At 47.9% G+C, this 19,800-nt stretch overlaps 1 protein-coding gene across 1 annotated transcript in view; it reads right to left on the reverse strand.

Moving 5' to 3' along the window:
* The window catches only part of DNAH8 (dynein axonemal heavy chain 8), a 13,985,216-nt gene that overhangs the window by 4,149,469 nt on the left and 9,815,947 nt on the right, over positions 1 to 19,800 (reverse strand). Inside the window, exon 65 of the mRNA XM_085610239.1 lies at positions 16,871 to 17,097. Coding sequence (XP_085466365.1) covers positions 16,871 to 17,097 — 227 coding nt within the window. The remainder of the gene's footprint in view (positions 1 to 16,870; positions 17,098 to 19,800) is intronic.

The following is a 19,800-nucleotide window of genomic DNA, read 5'->3' on the forward strand; positions in this document are numbered from 1 at the left end:
GCAGCAGATCCTTCTCCTACCTCGCCGCCAAAACCTGGAACACCCTCCCTACACACCTACGGCAGACCCAAGACCTACTCGCCTTCAGAAAACTCCTCAAGACCTGGCTCTTCGAACAGTAGCGCCCCCCCCACACCCCCCCTCAGCGCCTTGAGACCCTCACGGGTAAGTAGCGCGCTTAATAAATACACCGATTGATTAATTGATTGATTGACTGTTCGGCACCTCCACTGGCAACCCAAACCGAAATATGGCAGGCCATCGTAACCAACGTCAATGCAGTTGGAGTGTCCAGGAGGTCACTGGAGGAGATCAAGAGGCGCTAGCATGATCTGAAAAGGCAGACCAAACATAAGCTCGCCGACAACAGGGAGGCAGCAACGGCGACTGGAGGTGGGCCTCTTGCAACACAGGAGGAACTGGATGAGCTGGAGCAAATGATGGCCACAGTCAGCAGTGAGGAGACGGAGGCAGGATTGGTGTGCCTGGACACAGCATGATACAACCTGGCACAACAGCAACAGGGTGAGTAACGACCAGGGACGTTGGGGACGGGAGGAGATGGGCACAATGGCACACATGCACAAGTATGCGTAGCACACTGCACACCCACAATGACCGTGGAACATGTACCTGATTGCCTTGGCACACTGCAGAAACTCAAGTAGGCCCCCGTCCACAATGTGTACAGAGGGGCCCCCACTATCACCAATATCACCACTGACCCATGCACATGTGCCGAATCCAGCAAAGCAGCAGCTCTGTGTCCCACACTGACTATGCAAGTAACACTGCATGTCCGATAGCATGGCAGCAGCCCAAAAAAATCACATGGCCCACAAATCGACATGGAGGTAGCCCAGTGCGGATCACATCCGTAAAGGGGCAGGTCACACTCTGACATATCCACGTGCACCCACAGCTCATGCCTTAGAATACACGCAGCAGACGAACAATGCACCAGGCCACAAAATCTGTCGAAGAGCACATATGACCTAAGTCATAAGAAAATCAGGCCCCCAAAAGCACACAATTCAAAGGCACCCCACCTCAAAGGGAGATGGCCACATGGAATCAGAGCTGCAGGGGCAACTCCCCCACAATGCAGCACACACACATAGCAATCACAGCAACGACAGCAATGTGGTACAAAGTACAACACCACAGGACAGAGCCCACAACAGGTTCCGCTCGTGCGTAGTAACAATCCACTCACATCTGGCATTGCCTGACACAGTGTGATGATAATGAACGGGTACCACCACACATCCGTCATGTATTGGGAAAACAAACTGACTGCCATCGAATATCCAGCTCCCCTAAAACATTTGTAATGTACATTGGCATGCAGTCTAAATGTAATGTAAACATATGCATATCAACATACATGTGAAATCCTGTTAACCTGCATCTCCCCTTGACCCCACCACCTGTACAGACAACACAGCAGGAAACACACACCACCACAGCTGTCTCCCAGGATCTCCCGACCAATACATGGAGCACATACAACGTGTGTAGTCTTCCCAGGTGGAGTTGGCTGAACAGCTGCAGGTGGGTTTTGAGCTCTTGGCAGTCAAACTCGATGCCACACGTGGGTGTCTGAGTCCCATCATGGACCACATACAGTCCTTATCGGACACCCCCTGTCCGCACCATGCTCCGCCACAGACCTTGGCTGACCTTGCTGGTGCCATGAATCGGACACAAGAACTGTGTGGGCAGACAGGCACCAGCCATGACAGCACAGAGTTGGAACAGATGCGGAGGTCAATGGAGACCATGGAGCGGATGCAGGCTGGAAGGATGTGTGACACGGATGTATACCAGCGAGTAGTAGCTGGGGACTTCAATGCACTGCAGTACTTCATCTTGCCATTGCTGCCACTGAGCCGTTCCCAGATGACTGCAGCAGGAACATCGACACACACAGCTCCGACCCCTGATGTGTCCGTGGCACACAGTGATGCTGCCCCATCACCTTCGCAATCTGATGTGTCAGTGGCACACAGTGATGCAGTCATCACCCCGCCACACACACCGGACACAGAACCCATATCAGGGGAGTAAGAAGGGGATGTGAACTACTGTGTGCGGAAGGAGGCAGTGGCAGCCATCACCACCGTATGGCCTGTCCTTCCCTGGTCATGACCTATGCATCATGGCCTGGGAAACACCTCATAGTGACACCCGGAACACTCTGTGACTTTCACCCGGACCCCTACATGGACTGCCATTTCTTCACCGCTGGCCAATTACACAGCTATCCTGCTGCGGACTGCACTCTCCCTCTTCCCAATCACTGTGCAATCCCCAAAGGACTCTGGTTGGCACGCCACTGGGCTTCCATGTGATGTGGGCTTGGATGGCCATGTACAGCCCCAGCTCCCGCAATCACCTGAATGTGAATAAAACATTCTAAATCATACAGATGTGTCATCACTATGTTCACTCACATGTGGAGGTATGGCTGGATGTAGGTACAATGATTGCACATGAAGGTACACCCTGGTAACTGACATCTATGCGCATGTGTATCCCTGAGACACATGGCCAATTGGATGACTGTGAAGGTGAGTACTAGCTGTGTCCCCATTGCACATCAACAACAATCTCACAACACTCAACGTAGGCACACGTCCACGTATTGAACAGGGTAGTGTGTAGGACTGACCCAAACAAAAGCAGGCCAGGATTGGTGTCCTACAGCACATGTGACACCCGAAGTTCACGTCACATACCTACTCACACACATCTGTGTGGACACATTCTGTTGTGATATATGACATTTCTCCACATGGTCAGGGGTTGGACACCCTACTCACATTGATGAAGTCACGTAAGTGCACATGGCGTCCAGCACCTATCCAATAACAAGGTCTGGCTCACAGAGGTGGAGCCAGCCAAAGCACCCCCCCCCCCCCAATGCACATGCATCAGTCAGTTACTCCCTGTGTAGGGACGATGCTCATTGTGGCGCAATACAAACAACACACCTCACAGTTAGACACCAGTGGAGTTGCATAGACTTTATTGGCATGTGCCTGTCAGTATGGACGAGGCAACGGCCACAACTGGCAGGGAAATGCTTAAGACACTTACATGCAGCATGGGTACATGTCGAAGTTCAGAAAATGTTGGGGCTAAAATGGGCAACATTCATCACGGATGGCAACGCTCCCAGCTCACCTTGCCTTGCTGGATGAGTCATATGTTGTTTGGCGTCTGCCCATTTCCCCGTGTGAGGGGACACGACTCACTGTCCATGGGATCTGCATAGTGCTCTGTCTCCGGAGTGTGCCGATTGTCTGCTCTGCTGACAGTGATAGGTGTGAGGGTCCGACAGGTTCACATGTGCTACATTGACATGTGTGTGCTCGCCCGGCAGTGGGTCCGAATTGGCAAAGTTGCCAAACAACGCTGTGTTGCACCGGGCATGGACCTACATCACCTTGGACAGGTGTGTGTACACACACATTGTTCCACGCACATGCATCCAGAGCCCGGATGAAAGCAGACGTTTCCTCTGTTGTGGTGGGATGTGTGAGCTATCCCCACAATGCAACAAGTTGTTGGGACATGTGCTGTGGGTGCCAATCGGATATGGCTGCAGGAACGTAGTTGCTCGTCCATGAATGCCTGTGCAGCTTCATGTGCAATGTGTTCCAATAGTACATTGTTGTTGTGTTCAAGGAACCCCAGGGTGAGCTAATCCATTAAGTGGTCCGGCCAGGTGTGCTCAGCCCACGCCGTTTCACCAATCCGCAACAAAGCCCAATAGGGGAGCGCCTCGATGTGGTCACTGCACACTAGGAATTGTGGAATCTCCCATGCACAACTACCAATACATACGCAGTTTGTCAAGGCATCCAAGGCACGGCTGTCTCAGTTACACTCCTGTTCGTGATCCAACAGGGGCCGCAGACACAAGTCATAGTCCAAATCATCAACAGTTGTGTTGGATAGGCAGACATCCATGGTACACTCGAATGTGCAAGTTCAACAGTGGAACCAGGGCTGGGCGCATGTGACGTAGGCAATGCGGAAGCTGAGCCGGTAACTAATCCGCAGCACTGCCAGTGGCACTGCGCCCAGTAAATGCAGCATACGTGCACGGTACTGGTCCACGTGACGGGGTTTGTGCATGTGCCTGGCATGGCTTGCCATTGCGTTGGTGCATCTCGTGGAACGGGCACTCTTCTGAACTGCGGCAGTTGTGTGGAGGATATGCCACAGCTCTAAGCATTGATTCGGTTGTGTGTGCAAAGTTGGGTAGAGTGGGTTGCTGTTTCCGTGAGTGTCAAGGGCATGCCATGCGGGGGTACCACAGGCAAGGGCTTCTGTGTGTGAGGTGTAGATGAGTCGGATAGTTTATTTGGGGAATGGGTGATGTGGGAGTCATCCCCATCTGCCATGGCATCTCTCTCAGGGTGTTCTAGGCGCGTTCTGGACCAAGGTCAGAGGTGCAGGTGTCCTCCCGCCTTCTGCATTGGAACAAAGGAGCTTTCATCCCTGATGTTTGTCTGACTACTACTTGCGTTTTCGGAATGTAATGTGGCTTTGGCACTGAGATTGGGACAGGGCCTTGGGCTCATGGTGTACGGATGGTGATACACACACACATGTTGGCATGTGGAGGCAGATGCCCGAGGGGCCTTGCGCTGCTTGTGCAATCTCACTCTGTCTCTCTCCCATGCTCTCTCCCTCTCTTTCCTTTGTTGGGTGCATGGCACACCTTCTTTTCTCGGATTTGGTCTTCCAGGCTGTGTGCTATGGATTGTTCGCTGAGTAGCCGCTAGGACTCTTCCTACGGGTTGTCTGGGCTTTTGTTTGTATGGTGTTTTGTGTTGGTGATTGCATTGCTGTTTGACTGAGTCTCCATTTCTTGGCCACTCATGTCTGTTGATTTTCCTGCTTGTGCGACATCAGGCAAAATGTTTGTATTGGGATTCGTGGTGTTGGTGTGCAGTTTCTTGGTCCGGAGTTGGGGGTGATCCGGGGGGGGTGTTAAGGGCCTGTGTGTGGTGTCAAAGCGTGTTGTGGCCCTCTTGGGTGTCCGGGCCTCATGATGGGTGGATCCAGGGCTTCTGTTGCTCTTCGGGTGTGGCCCTGGGCTGGTCTCCCTTTTGTGGTGCAGGCTGCCGTCTGACTTTACACCAGGTCAGAGCAGGTGTAGATTTCCTGGTGCTAATGTGCCTTATCGCCTGTTTTGTGTTTTTATCGCCGATGTGGCTGGTCTCTGAGAATGTTGTGGTGTGATGTTGTAGCGGATTTTGGCACGGGAACGCCCAATCTGCATCTCATTAGCGATAGTTGCGCGGGTCTTCTGTGGCGATGTTTTTTGCTGCTGCTATCGCGGGTAAATTAGTGCTGTGGGCTGTTTACACCAGCTTGTGAATGGGGAGGTATTTTTATCTTAACTTTGGCTGCGATAAAGTGCCGTTGACTCAGCGATAGTTTCTTGTGAATATGCCCCAAAGTGTGTGATCCATTGATGGTGTAATTTAAGTCATACCTCACACATTTTGGGGAAAGAGGGTTAGGGGTTTGATGAATGGATGGGTTAGGGGATTTGGGGAAAGGTTTGACAAAGACAAACCTACAACACAAGCACAACATTCATCTGGCAATAAGCAGCAGTACGTCATTTGCCATCAATCTGTTGTTAGAAGGAAACAAAGGAGTGAGTATGACAGAGTACAGACAAATGCATTGCAAACAGTTCTTCTGCCCCCGAGATCAATGTTATCAGATATTTAAATATTCTGTCTTCTATTTTAGGGAGTGAACCCATTCACCCACTTCTCTTAGTTAATATGATTGTTAAATGAAAAATGAATCTGTATTGTAAAATTGTGTGGTACATCTGCATTCTCCTTGGGAACGTCCACTCTTTGGGGCCTGTCTGCACTGGTCCTGTAGGTACGCAGGAGTGCTGTCTAGCTCAGCTAACTTTCGCCTTTCATTTGTGAAGGAGACTAGAAGAAGGCTTACGGATTGTAAAAGGGAAATTATATTTTAGAGTCAAGGAGAAAGACAGAAGGAAGGTATCAGTGTATCAAAAAGACTCAGAGGCAGAGGAAAAAAAGAAACAAAAGGGGGACTCAGAGTTTCATTTTTGCCACAAGTAAAACGCACACACACACACAGCAGCATTTCACAAACGCACCTCTCTCTGTTCCATACAGCTGAGTACTAGTCCTCAGACTCTTGGTTTACTCTTGGCTTACCTTTAAACTAAAGTCAATACATGATAACTTCTTGCTTTTAGCTGTTGATGAGGTAGTCCTTCAGCTCTGGTCCTGATTTCTTCCATGATCCTTCTCCTGACTCTGAGTAACGCTGTACCAGATCAGTCATCCTCCTCATGAATCATGATGACCCTAGCAAGATAGATGTAGAGTGCACTGCTGTTAAAGAACAAGTAGAGAAAAATAATTGCAATATTTTGCATAGGTTTTTGTTTGTTATCTAAAGAGACTGTTCTGGTCTCTGAAGAACCAGAAAAAAGGAGAACACACTGCAATTACATCTGGCAAAGTGTCAAAGGGCTGATCACCTATAGGGAAAAAACGAGCACCCATCACTCAAGTCCCAAACAATGCAATTCCATAATCTTCTCAAGAAATTTCCCATATCAGAGTTCAACACACCCTCCCTCACTTTCAGCCTCCACATCAATCTTCACTCTCAGTCAATCGATAATCTGATGACTTATTGGAGCAATGGTTACCTGTTCCACTCCAAGCACGGTGGTAGGTACACTTTCTCCCCTTTAATGCAAGCAACAGATTGGAATTTGGCAATCTTGTAAATAAAATGATTGTCTGGCGCAGTCCTCTTAAATGATGAAAAAAATAGAAGGATCGTAGGAGTGGACCAGACAGGTTAATTCCTTTTTCCGAAGCAAGTTTGTGAAGGCTAATCACCTCCAGGGGAAAGATGATCACGCATCTCTCAGGCCAAAAACATTGCAGATCAGTCATCTCATGCAAGTTCCCACAATACAGTTTCACGCCCTCCCTCACTGTCTGCCACCACATAAATCATCAATCAACTTAAATCATCACTCACACGATCAATCACTCACGTTGCAATAGTTGAAGTTACCTCTTCCAATCTAAGCATGAGTAGTTTAAGTAGTAGGTATTCAATCATCTTTGATGCAGGCAACACATTGGAATTTGGTATTGGCAGGCAGTCTTGTAAATAATTAATGATTTCCTGGGGCAACCCTTCTAGTGCTAAGTGATGCAAAAAGGGATAGGCATTAGTCAATAGACATGCAAGGGGGCAGACATTGTCCCTAATGTCATTAAAGAATTGTGACGGCTTCTTCAATGCACACTGGTCCAACTGCAATCCGGCAATATATATGTGACTAATAAAAAAGGTGTGGCTGCATAAATCTGACACAAAAATTATAATGCTACTCTGGCTATTTCTTTTGGGGTTTTTTGCAAAGAAAGAACTAAGTTCAACAAGGAAAGTTTTTAAAGTTTGATAGGGGAACTGGCATACTTAGTATAAGCAGTAGAGTTCGTCCTCAATTTCAGATGGTTCACCCAGAAGTCAGTCAGCTAACACATTTGATTCTATTTCGGACCAATCACCCTCCGCCTATCCCTGCGCTGCTGTTTCAAGGAACGGTGTAATTGTGTGGTATAAAATGTGAGCTCATTTTGATTATAGTCAATCTCTCCAGGTTTTGAAGCGAGAGACTGGTCCTTCTTACTGTGACAACTGCACCAGCTGCACTGAACACACGTTCAGCAGACACAATGGCAACTGGAGAAGCCGGATACTTTTTTGCCAGCCTGCTGAGCTCTGGCCATTGGAGCATCTTCCCATACAAATACATCAATGAATTTTGATCCACATAGCCCTCTTTTGGATAATACTCCTGGAACATCCTGTGGATGGTCATTGGTGCTGCCACTTGCTCAACCTATTTTGCCATCACCTCTGCCTTGGACTTGAAACCAACACAATGCAGAGGGTGGGTCCAGTCCTTCTGTTGCTGTTGTTGCTGATGTTCTGGTTGATGGTGTTCTTGGCTGCTGTGAGACAAGACTGCCCCCTCTGGAAGTTGAAGGCGGCACCCCAGAACTACGGGGTGGGACTCGAAGTTCCAGACGTTCTGCTTCCAAGTCTCTGGCTTGCTCTACAATCCACCTCTTGTATTTTAAAACATCCCCTTTAGAAAAAGGAATGAAAGTGCACAGAATTTTTTTGTTTTTTGTAACGTGGATCAAGCAGTGTGGCACAGGTGTATTCTTTGGACTCAATAATGTCATCTTGCAGCCTTATATTAGAAGCCAAGCAAACAAATAAGGGGGCATATCAGCAACACCCGGGGATAATTATCGCTCAGCGCTCTTAGCGTGAGGATAATTATCACCGGGTAACGTGGATTTTTATCGCTGAGATAGCGTGCTATTAGCAACACTTATCTCCGCAGCGATAAAAATCCTCACGCTAACTGCCTAACGTGAGATTATCGCTGGAATCCCAGCGATAATCTCACGTTAGCTTGCTGATAGGGACTCACAAACTTAGCCATGATATCCACCTACCATAGGATATCATGGCTAAGTCAGTCCTGAAGCAGGCGTAAGGAAAGTAGCGATAACAGGGGTTATCGCTACTTTTCCCGACGCTATGCTTCATAGCGTGGGGCTTGATGATAGGAGAAATGTCGCTTAGCGACATTTCTCCTGTCATGTTAGGTCAGGAACGCCCACTTTGCATCTCCTTAGAGATGCAAAGCTGGGCGTTAGGAATCCTGACACTGAAGCAAGGTTTCACTCGTTAGCGCGGCCTTGCTAATTAGGCGATAAAATTATCACCGCTTTTCAGCCGAAAACGGCCGCAAAAGCGGCGAAATTGTTTTATCGCCACGTTGTAAATATGCCCCAAGGTCTCAACCAAGGCATGATACATTTTGCTTTACCCCTGCAAAATAGATCCAGTGTGCAGTGATGCACATGTAATCAGTTGCCTGACAACTGGTCCACATGTCTGTTCTGAGGTGGATGGTATGAACAACACCTTTCTGCAAAGCTTGTCCAACCAACTGCAGCACATCGTGATGTGGTGCTGGACCAGCCACTCTGGCAAAATAGGTCCTACTTGGCACCTTCCATTTTGAGCAGATGGCTTCCACAAATTCTAAGAATACCACTCTTTCCACAAAAGAAAAAGGGAGGAGGTCCAGCGCTAACATTTTTGCCAGCTTCCCATTGTACAAATGTGCGGTTGGGTGGTTTCTCTCATATGGTCCTTCATCCCTAAACATGCCCATAATAGTAGCATGGAGTTTCTTCTTTTCTTGGGACACTGACACAGGCATCCTTTGAGAAGTATATGCTAGTGGTATGTGTGTGGTGGTGGTGGGGCAGTCACTGTATGCCGTGATGTCTCAATAGCACTCTGAGGCTTGTGAAGTCGCTGACGTGGGTGAAACTGCTGGCACACTGCTGGAGACAGGACTGTGTTGCGTGAAGATGACACCCTCTTCTTCCTCATCATCACCTTCCACTATGATTGGACTTGTAGCTGATTTTCCACAGCTCTCCCCACCACCACAACCACATTTAGCAATTTTTTTTTTCACTTGATTGTATGGTGTTTTTTCATAACGGTCGTTTGGCCTTCAGTACCATAATGTGTACCAGGCTTACCTTGATGAACATTTGTGTGGCAAATGGTACATACTGCAGTGAGCTTCTCCTCTTTGCTAACTGTAAAAAAGTCCCAAATTGGGGGGGGGAGCACTTTTTAGGTCTCGCCTGATCCAGCGCATACGCTGGTCTGGCCGAGACATTTAGTAGCTGCTTTTAAAAGTGCTACCTTGCCGGCCACCAGCTTGCTATTACACACACAAGAGCGCGCGCGACGTGCACAGCTGCCATTTGATTTCTTTGAACGCGTGCGTGAATGCCCTCCCCTACCCCCTCCCGTCTCCCACTCCCTCCTCGTCAGCTGCGGCCGCGCGGCGTTACTCTTATGCTTTTTTTTTTAACTGCATTCCCCCTGACAATCTACATCTTACACCTCATTTCAATAAACCCACCAGCCTTTTGCTCATCGCAATATGTGTTAGAAACGTACTTAGTACCCCTCTAACAACCCGTAAATATTAGCTGTAAAGCACACCCTCATGAGAGAAAAATCGTCTGGACGCCCAAACTGCCACTAGATGGCGCTGTTGATTGTTTATTCATTTCCTGCCCTTTTGGCCGATCTTTTTGAGACATTGTGGAGAAGTGTGGCTCAATGGTTAGAGCGGCAGACCCTGATGCAGAGGTCTAGCCCAGGACCAGGGTTCAATTCCCTGCCTCGGCGGGTCTTGGGCTCAAAAATTCCACGGACCTGATAATTCTCGCCTCGGTGCCATTCCAATCATGGAGTCCCACTCTGCAACTCTGGGCAATAGCTTGCTTAATCTCCACAACGGCCCCCACAACGCTAAGGATGCCTGGCCTCCACCTTGGGGGTGCCCAGGAGTGGACGCCTCACAGGGAAAGCCAGGATGGGTTCCACAGCGGTATTCGTACAAGCGCCTTGAGACCCTTGCGGGTGAGTAGTGCGCTATACAAGTATCAATTTACATAAAAAGGTTCAAACGATCACAAGGGCGTATCACGTTGTGAAAGTGAATGTAAACTGCATGTGCTCCCCTTGTGTAGAACTCTCTTCCCGTCCCTGTGCTCCGGAAGCAGAAAGCACGTACTGAGCCCATTGTTACCACATAACGAACAAGTTACTTATCTTCGGTAACGATGTATCTGTTAGAAACATTAGTTAGTTAGATTCCTCACGATGGGCCTGAAAGCTCGGACTAGGAGGGCTTTGAGGCGGATGCTGCCGGGGTGGATGTGGACTGACCGGCATGTTGTCCCCCGGTACTGCCTTGGCGGAATCCACGTCCGCGACCACGTGCAGGTTGGTTTTGCGGCCGGTGGCTAGGCGGATGTAAGGGGGCACCCCTTCCTTGGCCACAAAAGGGACGAAAGGCGGAAGTTGGCGGCCGCGGGGCCGAGAGACCCAAGGACTTGGCCGTAGCCCGGGAGTCCTTAAAGCGCGCCAGCACACTATCCGCCTTCTCACCAAAAAGGCGAGTGCCATCAAAGGGCATATCCATGAGGGTACTCTGGACATCCCCCGAGAAAGACGTGGACCGCAGCCAGGCGTGGCGACGGAGCGCCACCGTGGTTGACTTCGCCCTACCCAGGAAATCCGTAGTGTCTAGTCCACATCGTATAGCATGTCGTGCTGCATCTCGCCCGTCGGCAAGAGCCTGGGTGAGCCGGGTCCGGGCCTCCTCCGGACACAGGGGCAGCACGTCCTCCACCTTATCCCACAGAGAGTGGGAATAAAGAGCCAAGAGGCAAGCGGTATTCAGAGGCCGCAGTCCCAAACTAAGGGAAGAGAACAGCTTCTTTCCGAACTGTTCCAGCCTCTTGAATTCCCGATCCGGAGGAGCGGACGGGAAGGAGAATTGGGAAGTCGAGGCCTGGATAACCAGACTCTCGGGCGTGGGGTGTTGGGACAGAAAACTGGGGTCACCCGGAGCAGGCGGTGGTGCCGGGCCACGTTCCAATCCACAGGAGGTACTGTGGAGGGCTTGGACCAAGTGCCCTTCGAGGTCAAGGTCTGATAGTCGAGGCACGACTCTGCATCGTGGTCGGCCCCCAGGCAGTAAAGGCACCGGCAATTGTGGTCCGTCACCGACATCAGTCGGTGACAGGAGCCACAGGCTTTAAACCCAGGCATCCTACCGGCACCAGAGTCGAGTCGACAAGTAGAGTCAAAAAAGTTTAGTCAAAAAATTACTAAGGGGTAAGCTCTTCCCGGATCGGCGCTGTCTGGCGCGGAAAAAAGAAGAAGAACTGACGTCAGCGCGTGAGGGCAGCGTCTAAGTACTCTGACGACGTCATCCCGGTGCACGACGCCGACGACGGACGCAGACGACGCCTAGCGACGCGCAAGGGGTATTGCCGACGAAAAATCTTTCCGGATCCAGCTTGACGCCTGGGGATATTCTAAGGTACTAACGTGTTTCTTTCAGATATCTGATGCAACCCGACTTGATGTGCCCTGGGTCCCTTCCAATCAGGCTCCCAGGGCCTGTGTTCTTTCCCATATTGCACCTTTGTATGCACAATTGGCACATCCCTGGCCACAGGCAAGCCTCTTGTAAAAGGTACCATAGGTACCAAGGACACTGAAGGCGTCAGCACCTATTGTACCACCCTTAGAGGCCCTGCATATTAATCTACACACTCTGCCACAGCTGGCTGCATGTTTTGGTGCAGAGAAAAGTGAAGAGTCGATATGGCACACACCCCTGCATGCCATACCTCCAATCCACTGCCTAAGGCCTAGATAAGACGCCCCTCCAGCAAGGTGCACTAGTCCTAAGGTGAGGATACAGAGGCATGAGCCCTGTATTCCTACAGTGTCTAAGTCAATTCATAGACATTGTAAGTGTAGTAAAGCCATGAAGAATATATGATCTGGGAGTTGGTCGCTATGAACTCCACTGCTCCACAATAACTTTATGAAAACCTGGGAAGTTTGGTAGCAAACTTCTCAGCACATTAAACCCACATTTAAACCAGTGTGGGATTTAATGAAAAAGCACTCAGAGGGCATCATAGAGATGCCCCCTGAAAACTGACCAGCCCTGGTGTGGTTCCTGGATGGCTGACCCCCATTGCCACCACCAGACAGGTTTTTGGACTCCTGGGCAGAGGGCCTCCGTTCTCTGGGTCCAGAAACATAGCGCATCCTGGAGGTGTCATTCTTCCTCCCCCAGGATAGGCTGCGCCCACAAAAAGGGAAACTTCAAAGGCCTGCCGCCTTTGGATGCTGTCCCTGCCATTTGCTGCCCCCAGCCACTGGCTCCCGATGGTTCTGACCCCCACTTGGGCAGGAGAATCGGCAGGAAATACAAGTTAGGAAGAGAGGTGTTCCCACCGTTGCAACCCCATCTCTCAGGATAGGAAAGCAAGGTGAAGCACACATCTCAGCCCCCTCCATCTTGAAGATGAGGGGACTCAGACAATTAGGAAGAGGTTCATGCCCCATCCCAATGGAGGGTAGCATGGTAGGGGGTGTACCCACCCCAAGGAGGGGACCCATTGGTCCCAATCTACACACCCCTTTAAAGCCGCTAAATTTAGTATTTAGGGGTGACCCTGAACCTTGCCTCCTCAGATTTGAGGAAGAAAGAAGAAGGACCGAAGAACCGTGCTGACCCAGGACAAAACCGAGGACACCAACTGACTTGGCCCCAGTTCTACTGGCCTTACCCAACCCCGACCTGCATATAGCAAAGAAACTGGTGTGTCCAGCAGCAGAAGACCCCCAGAGCCTGGAGGTCCTGCCCTGCACTCAACTAACAGACTGTCTCCAGTGAGTACCAGATTAGCTCAAACCACAGACTAACCATCAGAGTTTGGACTCTGCGAATCTGCACCACTCTGCAACCAGCCGCCACGACCCAAGGTCTTGTGGCCCCATACTCCAAAGAGTTCCCCCCCGGTGATCCCACAAGCTTCAAAACTAAACCTGCAGCCTTTACTTGAACGGTCCCTCCGACCACGGTCGAAAGGGGTAAGACAACTGCTTCCTTGACCAAAGCAGTCTAGGAAGTCCGACCATGTCTGTCTGACTGACACCAACCGTGACCGATTGCAGCTTAAGGAAACCAACACCTAAGACACCTCAGCCCTTGATGCCTTTCCCTGCCGTCGGTGGTTCAACTGACGGTGTCCAAACATCCTCCCAGATCCCCAGTCGCCTTCCCAGTCATTGGTCGCCTCCAAGAAGGGCTCCCAACTGAGCCTTCAGCTTTCCGAAACCGAAGAACTCCACTGAGGAGCCCAGGGACTGCGACGCTCACTTTACCTCCTGCACCTGGCCACCCCAGTGCTGCTGGCGATGCAGTTCTTGTGTCGATCGCTGGCCCCTGCAGTGCCGACTGCAACCTTAGGAACTTTGCTCTCACACTCAAGTGGCCTGCTTGCCAGCAGACCCCACCCAAAAGCCCCCCTAGCCCGTTGGCTAATATTGGGCCCCTGCACTTTGCACCCGGCCGTCCCAGTGCCGCTGGTGGTGCAACTAGAGTGTCCACCTGAACCATGGGGAACCTTGGTCCTAACTCCGAAACCTCAACCTCGTAAGTCAAATACTTAACTCTGAAATCGATAATCAAAAAGTATTTACAGTGTAATGCCAAATATTCTGAAAGCAATATCAACCTGTACCTGTTACAACTACAAGAACAACTGCATTTCCTTGAACGGTCATGCATTTGAAAGCATTTATTACCTACCTGTACCAAGTCCTGCTTGGTTCTATAAATAAACCATAAGTATACCTTTTTTATGCTTACCTAATTGGTCTGGATTCTGTCTCTGAGTGTGAGACATCAGCCTTGATTGAGTGAATACAATAATGCTTAACACACCCTCCTGTTAAGCCTAACTGCTCGACCACATTACCACAAATAGAGCTGTTAGTGATTATCTGATTTAGCCTCTGCTATACCTCTGTGGATTCACTGGACTCTGTGCACATTATACCTTACTTTGGTAGAGTATATGCAGAGCTAGCTTCCTACAGCGACCGCTCCCTCTTCGGTGCCATGGCCCGGCAGTCTGAGCACAACTTGGAGTTGTGGTCATGCTCGAGACAGCACAGACACATGAGGTGTGGGTCCGTAACCAACACTGCGCGATGGCAGGCACCACATGGTATAAAACCTGTCTTCCTTGAAGACATTCCCTCGACACACCAACATTTATCGAAAAAGAATTCAAGAAAACGTGAAAAAAGTCTGTCAAATATGACAAAGGAGTAGGTTTTTCTCCGTATCAGTGCTAACTGGTGCAGAAAGAGAAGAACTAACGTCAGCGTGCCAAGGTGGTGGAGATAATCAACGCCACCTACTAGCGCACAGGGTTACTGCTCCTGCAAAAATCTTCTGGAGCCAGCTTGACACCTGTGAAAGTCAAACGTAAGGAATCTCCTGCTAGATGTCTCTTTCAGATATGCTTCACTAGCAGCATGCAGTGCAGCAGGTCAGATGATGAAGCTTCAGGGCTTGTCAGCGACATGCGCGCTTGCCCTATCAGTAGTTGGAACAGAGAAAAAAGGTCTATCTCAGTACCTTCAACCCTATTCCGGCTTCTGATTGGGTGGAAGCTCATGGGCTTGCCTCTGGTATATTACAGTTTTACGGGGGAGTCAGAAATTGTGGGCCTGACCCAGGTAAGTGTGTTTAGCAGCCTGAGTGTGTTCGTCTTTGTACTGGGGAGGATGTATGTATATCTGTGTGACTATCTTTGTGTTCATGCCTGCAACTGTGCAAGTATGTATGTTTGCTTATATGACTGAGTAAATGTTTAAGTGTATGTGTGTGTGCATGTGATAGACATCCTGTGAAGGAGTTGTCAAGGCTGAGGCCGGGAGTCTTTTGTTTTTGGGCTTCGAGGAGCTCCACCGCTTCCAAAATCCACCAGCCTCCACTGTTCAACGCCCCTTGCCTCACGCACTAAAGACAATTAAAACGACCAGAGAGATACTTGTAAAGGACTGGAGAAAGATTGGAATAGAGGATGATATGTCTTAATGATGCACTAACGTTTTTGTAGGATGCATGTGGTAGATTAGTCTATAATGTATATTGCAGTTTTACAGACTGTATTTGTGTTTTTATCATCATTTTCAATGATATGTCCCCAGGGTAGTGGGATTTGTGCAGTGCATACTTTATAAAACAAAATGTTCTGATTTATTAGTTGGCGGTCTGGCTCTCTTTGGTCATGTTGACAGAGGTCCCAATTGCCACATTTATAAATGGCTATTGGATAGTTAATGCATTGACAGGGACCACTGTCAAAGCGGTTCATAGCAATGCATTGCAACGTTGCTGCACAACTCCATCAAACATGACAGAGCTGCACTGCAAAGTTATTTTTTTGTATTTTCGAAAATAAAACCCCAAAGCAGGTTTTTATTTTTTTATTCTTTTTATTTTAAAATCTGCCCCTTATCGCCTTGGGAGCATTTTGCAGTTTGTATTGGCCCTTACCACTAGGGTTTACCAGAGAGTGATGAGCAGTGAAAACTGACCTGTTCTCCTTACATTGAAATTAGGTGGACGGACATACAGGTGAACCTTGGGCCATCGGAGGGGACTAACCATGGAGGAGATGGAGTAGTCTCAACTGTCTTTACACCAAAAGGTCCTCCGGTTTTTAAACCTGAAGGGCGAACCATTATTTGGTGGGAAGAGAAATCTTTTGCTGTTGAGATGGAGTACCCTTTCTGCCAACGTATAACTCAGGCCCTAACTGCAGGGGCCCAAAGGTTTGCTCAGAAGCCCCCATGCAGCATTATCGAACCTCAGGGTGGCGAACACCAAGGCTGCATGTTCTTAATTCAACCTCATGCATCTTTAATCTACCACCAGATAGTCCCTGCCTCTTTTTCTCACTCTTTCAGGTTCCTTTTCATCACTGCTTTCTCCCTGAATCACTGTCTTTTCCGTCTTTCTCCCCCCTTTTATGTTTTTCTCTTTTGCTCTGGATTAAAGCTTGTTGAGGAAAAATAAATGTCAGTCCCAAACAATGATTGCCAGTGAGCCCCACCTGCAGCCACAGGCTCAAATGAAGCAGTGAAAATGTGCTGCTGTTGCTTTATTAATAGACTGTAATGCTTACCTATTGATACTATTCACTGACAATATGTATTCATGCAAAGTATACCATCTTCTTAATGCCTCTGATGACATACTATTATTGGAAAACTAAAATACATTTCTGCATGAAGTATTTATAAAATAGTTGTGACGTACCTTTGAAAATAGTTCTCACAGTTCACTGCAACAGTGTCATGAAATGAGCCCATTAGTTCCACAACTTGTGTTTTAACTTCATCAGAGCAAACTATTGGGAATTCTGAGAGGAAATAACTAGAGACCTCAACCAGGGCTTCTCTAGGCCAGAGACTAAACCAGTCCATAGTGCATCCAGATATCAAGCCAGGAAATTTTAAAGACCGTGCACGGAACTTTTCACCAACCTGTAAAAGATAAAATAAAAATACATCCCATACCAATTAAATGTAAATAGAGGCCAGTTATTCAAAGCTACATTCATATATGTTCTATTTTAAGCTTTAGAACAAATAGTTTCTTACCTGTAACTCCTTTTTTCTAGCTGGGGTATTTCCATTATAGTCATAAGTGCAAAATATTTATTTATAAAGTTTTATATAGCGCGAACAAGATCCCAGGGGATATCAGAGCGCTTTACAATCGAACTAGACCTGGAAGGCTAATAATGTAACAACCACAAGATGAAAACACAAATGAATCGTAAAGTGCATAAAACTTCACACATAAGTTATGTTAAACAGAGTACAGTGTACACATTATGTAAAAAAAAATTTAAAAAAAGTATAGTAGTAAATGTTGAAACAATGGAAGTAAGAACAATGTCAATGGGCCAAGGGGTTAACCCTATTACTGAAGGAGTTTTTTCATCAGGAATCTTTTGACTTCCAGTTTGAACACCAACTTCCAGTTTGAATAGTCCCATGTGACCCCGGAGCAGTTGATATATATATAAATATATAGATATATATATATCTTCTTAAGTGTCAATTTTCGCCTTTCTTCAGGAAGGCCTGAAAAGACACTTAAGAGAGAAAAATCAGATCATGCAGCCTATATACCTAGGCTAAAATGGCCAGATTCTTCATCTTGAAGATAAAAAAGGGGCCAGAATAAAGTAATTTTTAGATAATGTTAGCATCAAACAGAATAAATATTCCTCACAGACCCTTTTTTATGATAGAGATGAAGGGAGCAGGACAGAGTAGCCTCATAGGCTGCCATTATATGTCTAAAAAGGTCACTGTGCCTTTAAGAAACCAGACCCCAGTATCCCATCATGCACAGCAGGTGGCAGTTACTTCCGTTCGTTTTGAAGGCTTATGTTAAAAGATATGCAATAAGGCAATTACTCTGGTCAATTCACCGGGGAGGTGGGAGGGTAGCTTATGACTATAATAGAAATACCCCTGCGAGAGAAAAGGAATTGCAGTTAAGAAATAATTCCTTCTCTCGCAGGGGATTTCCATTTATAGTCATAAGCGCTGAATAAAGTAGCAAGCCCATCCCCAGATAACGTGGTGGAGTAGACAGAGGATAATGCAGAGAAGTTAAGCAAAGAGGTTTCTGAGCATAGCCTGCCCTACTTTAGCGTCTGCTGTAGCATCAGAATCTAGGCAGTAGCATTTGGTGAATGTATGTACTGATTTTCAGGTAGCTGCTTTACAGATCTCCGGAATGGGAATATTGAGCACTAAAGCCACAGTAGCTGCCTTTTCTAATAGTGGAGTGTGCCTTAGGTTTAGTTGGAACACTCTTGTTAGCTTTCTGATAGTATAATAAAATGGAAATCACTATCCATCACAAAATGGATTGTTTGGAAGTAGCTAGCCCTGTACGGATCGAGCCATAGTTGATTAATAATTGGTCTGATTTGCGGATGACCTTAGTTTTATCTAAATAAAATTTCAGAACTTTTCGAACATCGAGGGAATGAAGGGTTCTTTTCGCTGGAGTAGAGTGATTCTGAAAGAATGTAGGCAGAGTTTGTCTGGTTGACATGAAAGTCCGATACCACTTTAGAGAGGAACTTTGGATGAGTTCTCATGACCACTTTGTTCGAATGGAAAACAGTATATGGCTCATGAGAACAGAGAGCTTGGATCTCAATAACCCTGCGGGCTGATGGTATCGCCACTAGGAAAGCGGTTTTCCAAGACAAATGGTGGAGACATGCCTTGTGTATGGGTTCAAATGGATCCTGCATAAGGCATGGAAGGACTACATTAAGCTCCCCTGGATGGGAAGGTAGTCTGATGGGAGGAAAAACATTCTTTAAGCCCTCTAAGAAATCCTTGATTACAGGGATTCTGAAAAAAGAGGGTTGTGAAGGACACTTCCTGTAGGCAGTTAAAGCAGCCATGTGAACTTTTATTGAAGAAAATTATAAACCAGATTATGCCAAATGGAGTAAGTATGGACGAATAACATCTTCCTGGGAAGTGGTAGGGTCCTTGTTCTTGGATGAGCACCTTATGCAGAATCTCTTCCATTTCAAAGTGTCTGCAGAACGTGTAGAAGGCCGCTTAGCTTTTTTTAGAATCTCCATGCGGTCCTGAGGCAAATTTAGATGAACAAGTTACTTACCTTCGGTAACGATGTATCTGTAAGAAACATTAGTTAGTTAGATTCCTCACCTTAGAATATCCCCAGGCGTCAGGCTGGATCCGGAAAGATTTTTGTAGCAATACCCCTTGCGCGTCGCTAGGCGTCGTCTGCGGCTCCGCGTCCGTCATTGGCGTTGTGCGCCGGAATGATGTCATCGGAGTACTTAGACGCCGCCCTCGCACGCTGAGTCAGTTCTTGTACATGGCTTTCTGCGCCAGGAATGCAGAGCCATGCAAGAGACCGACACTGGTGCCAAAAAAGTCTAGGGCCCTGAACAGGATGACCTTAACCCTAGATGTCGGTTAGCAGAACGGGGAGGATGGGTGAGTCGGTGAGGAATCTAACTAACTAATGTTTCTTACAGATACATCGTTACCGAAGGGAAGTAACTTGTTCATCTGAAAGAAACACGTTAGTTAGATTCCTCACCTTAGAATAGATACCCCAGCAATACCAACCCCGGTGGTGGGTCTGCGAACCAAGATCACACCAGAAAGTCCCGG

The sequence above is a fragment of the Triturus cristatus genome, chromosome 6 (assembly GCF_964204655.1).
Source record: "Triturus cristatus chromosome 6, aTriCri1.1, whole genome shotgun sequence".
In the NCBI taxonomy this organism is placed as follows: Eukaryota; Metazoa; Chordata; class Amphibia; order Caudata; family Salamandridae; genus Triturus; species Triturus cristatus.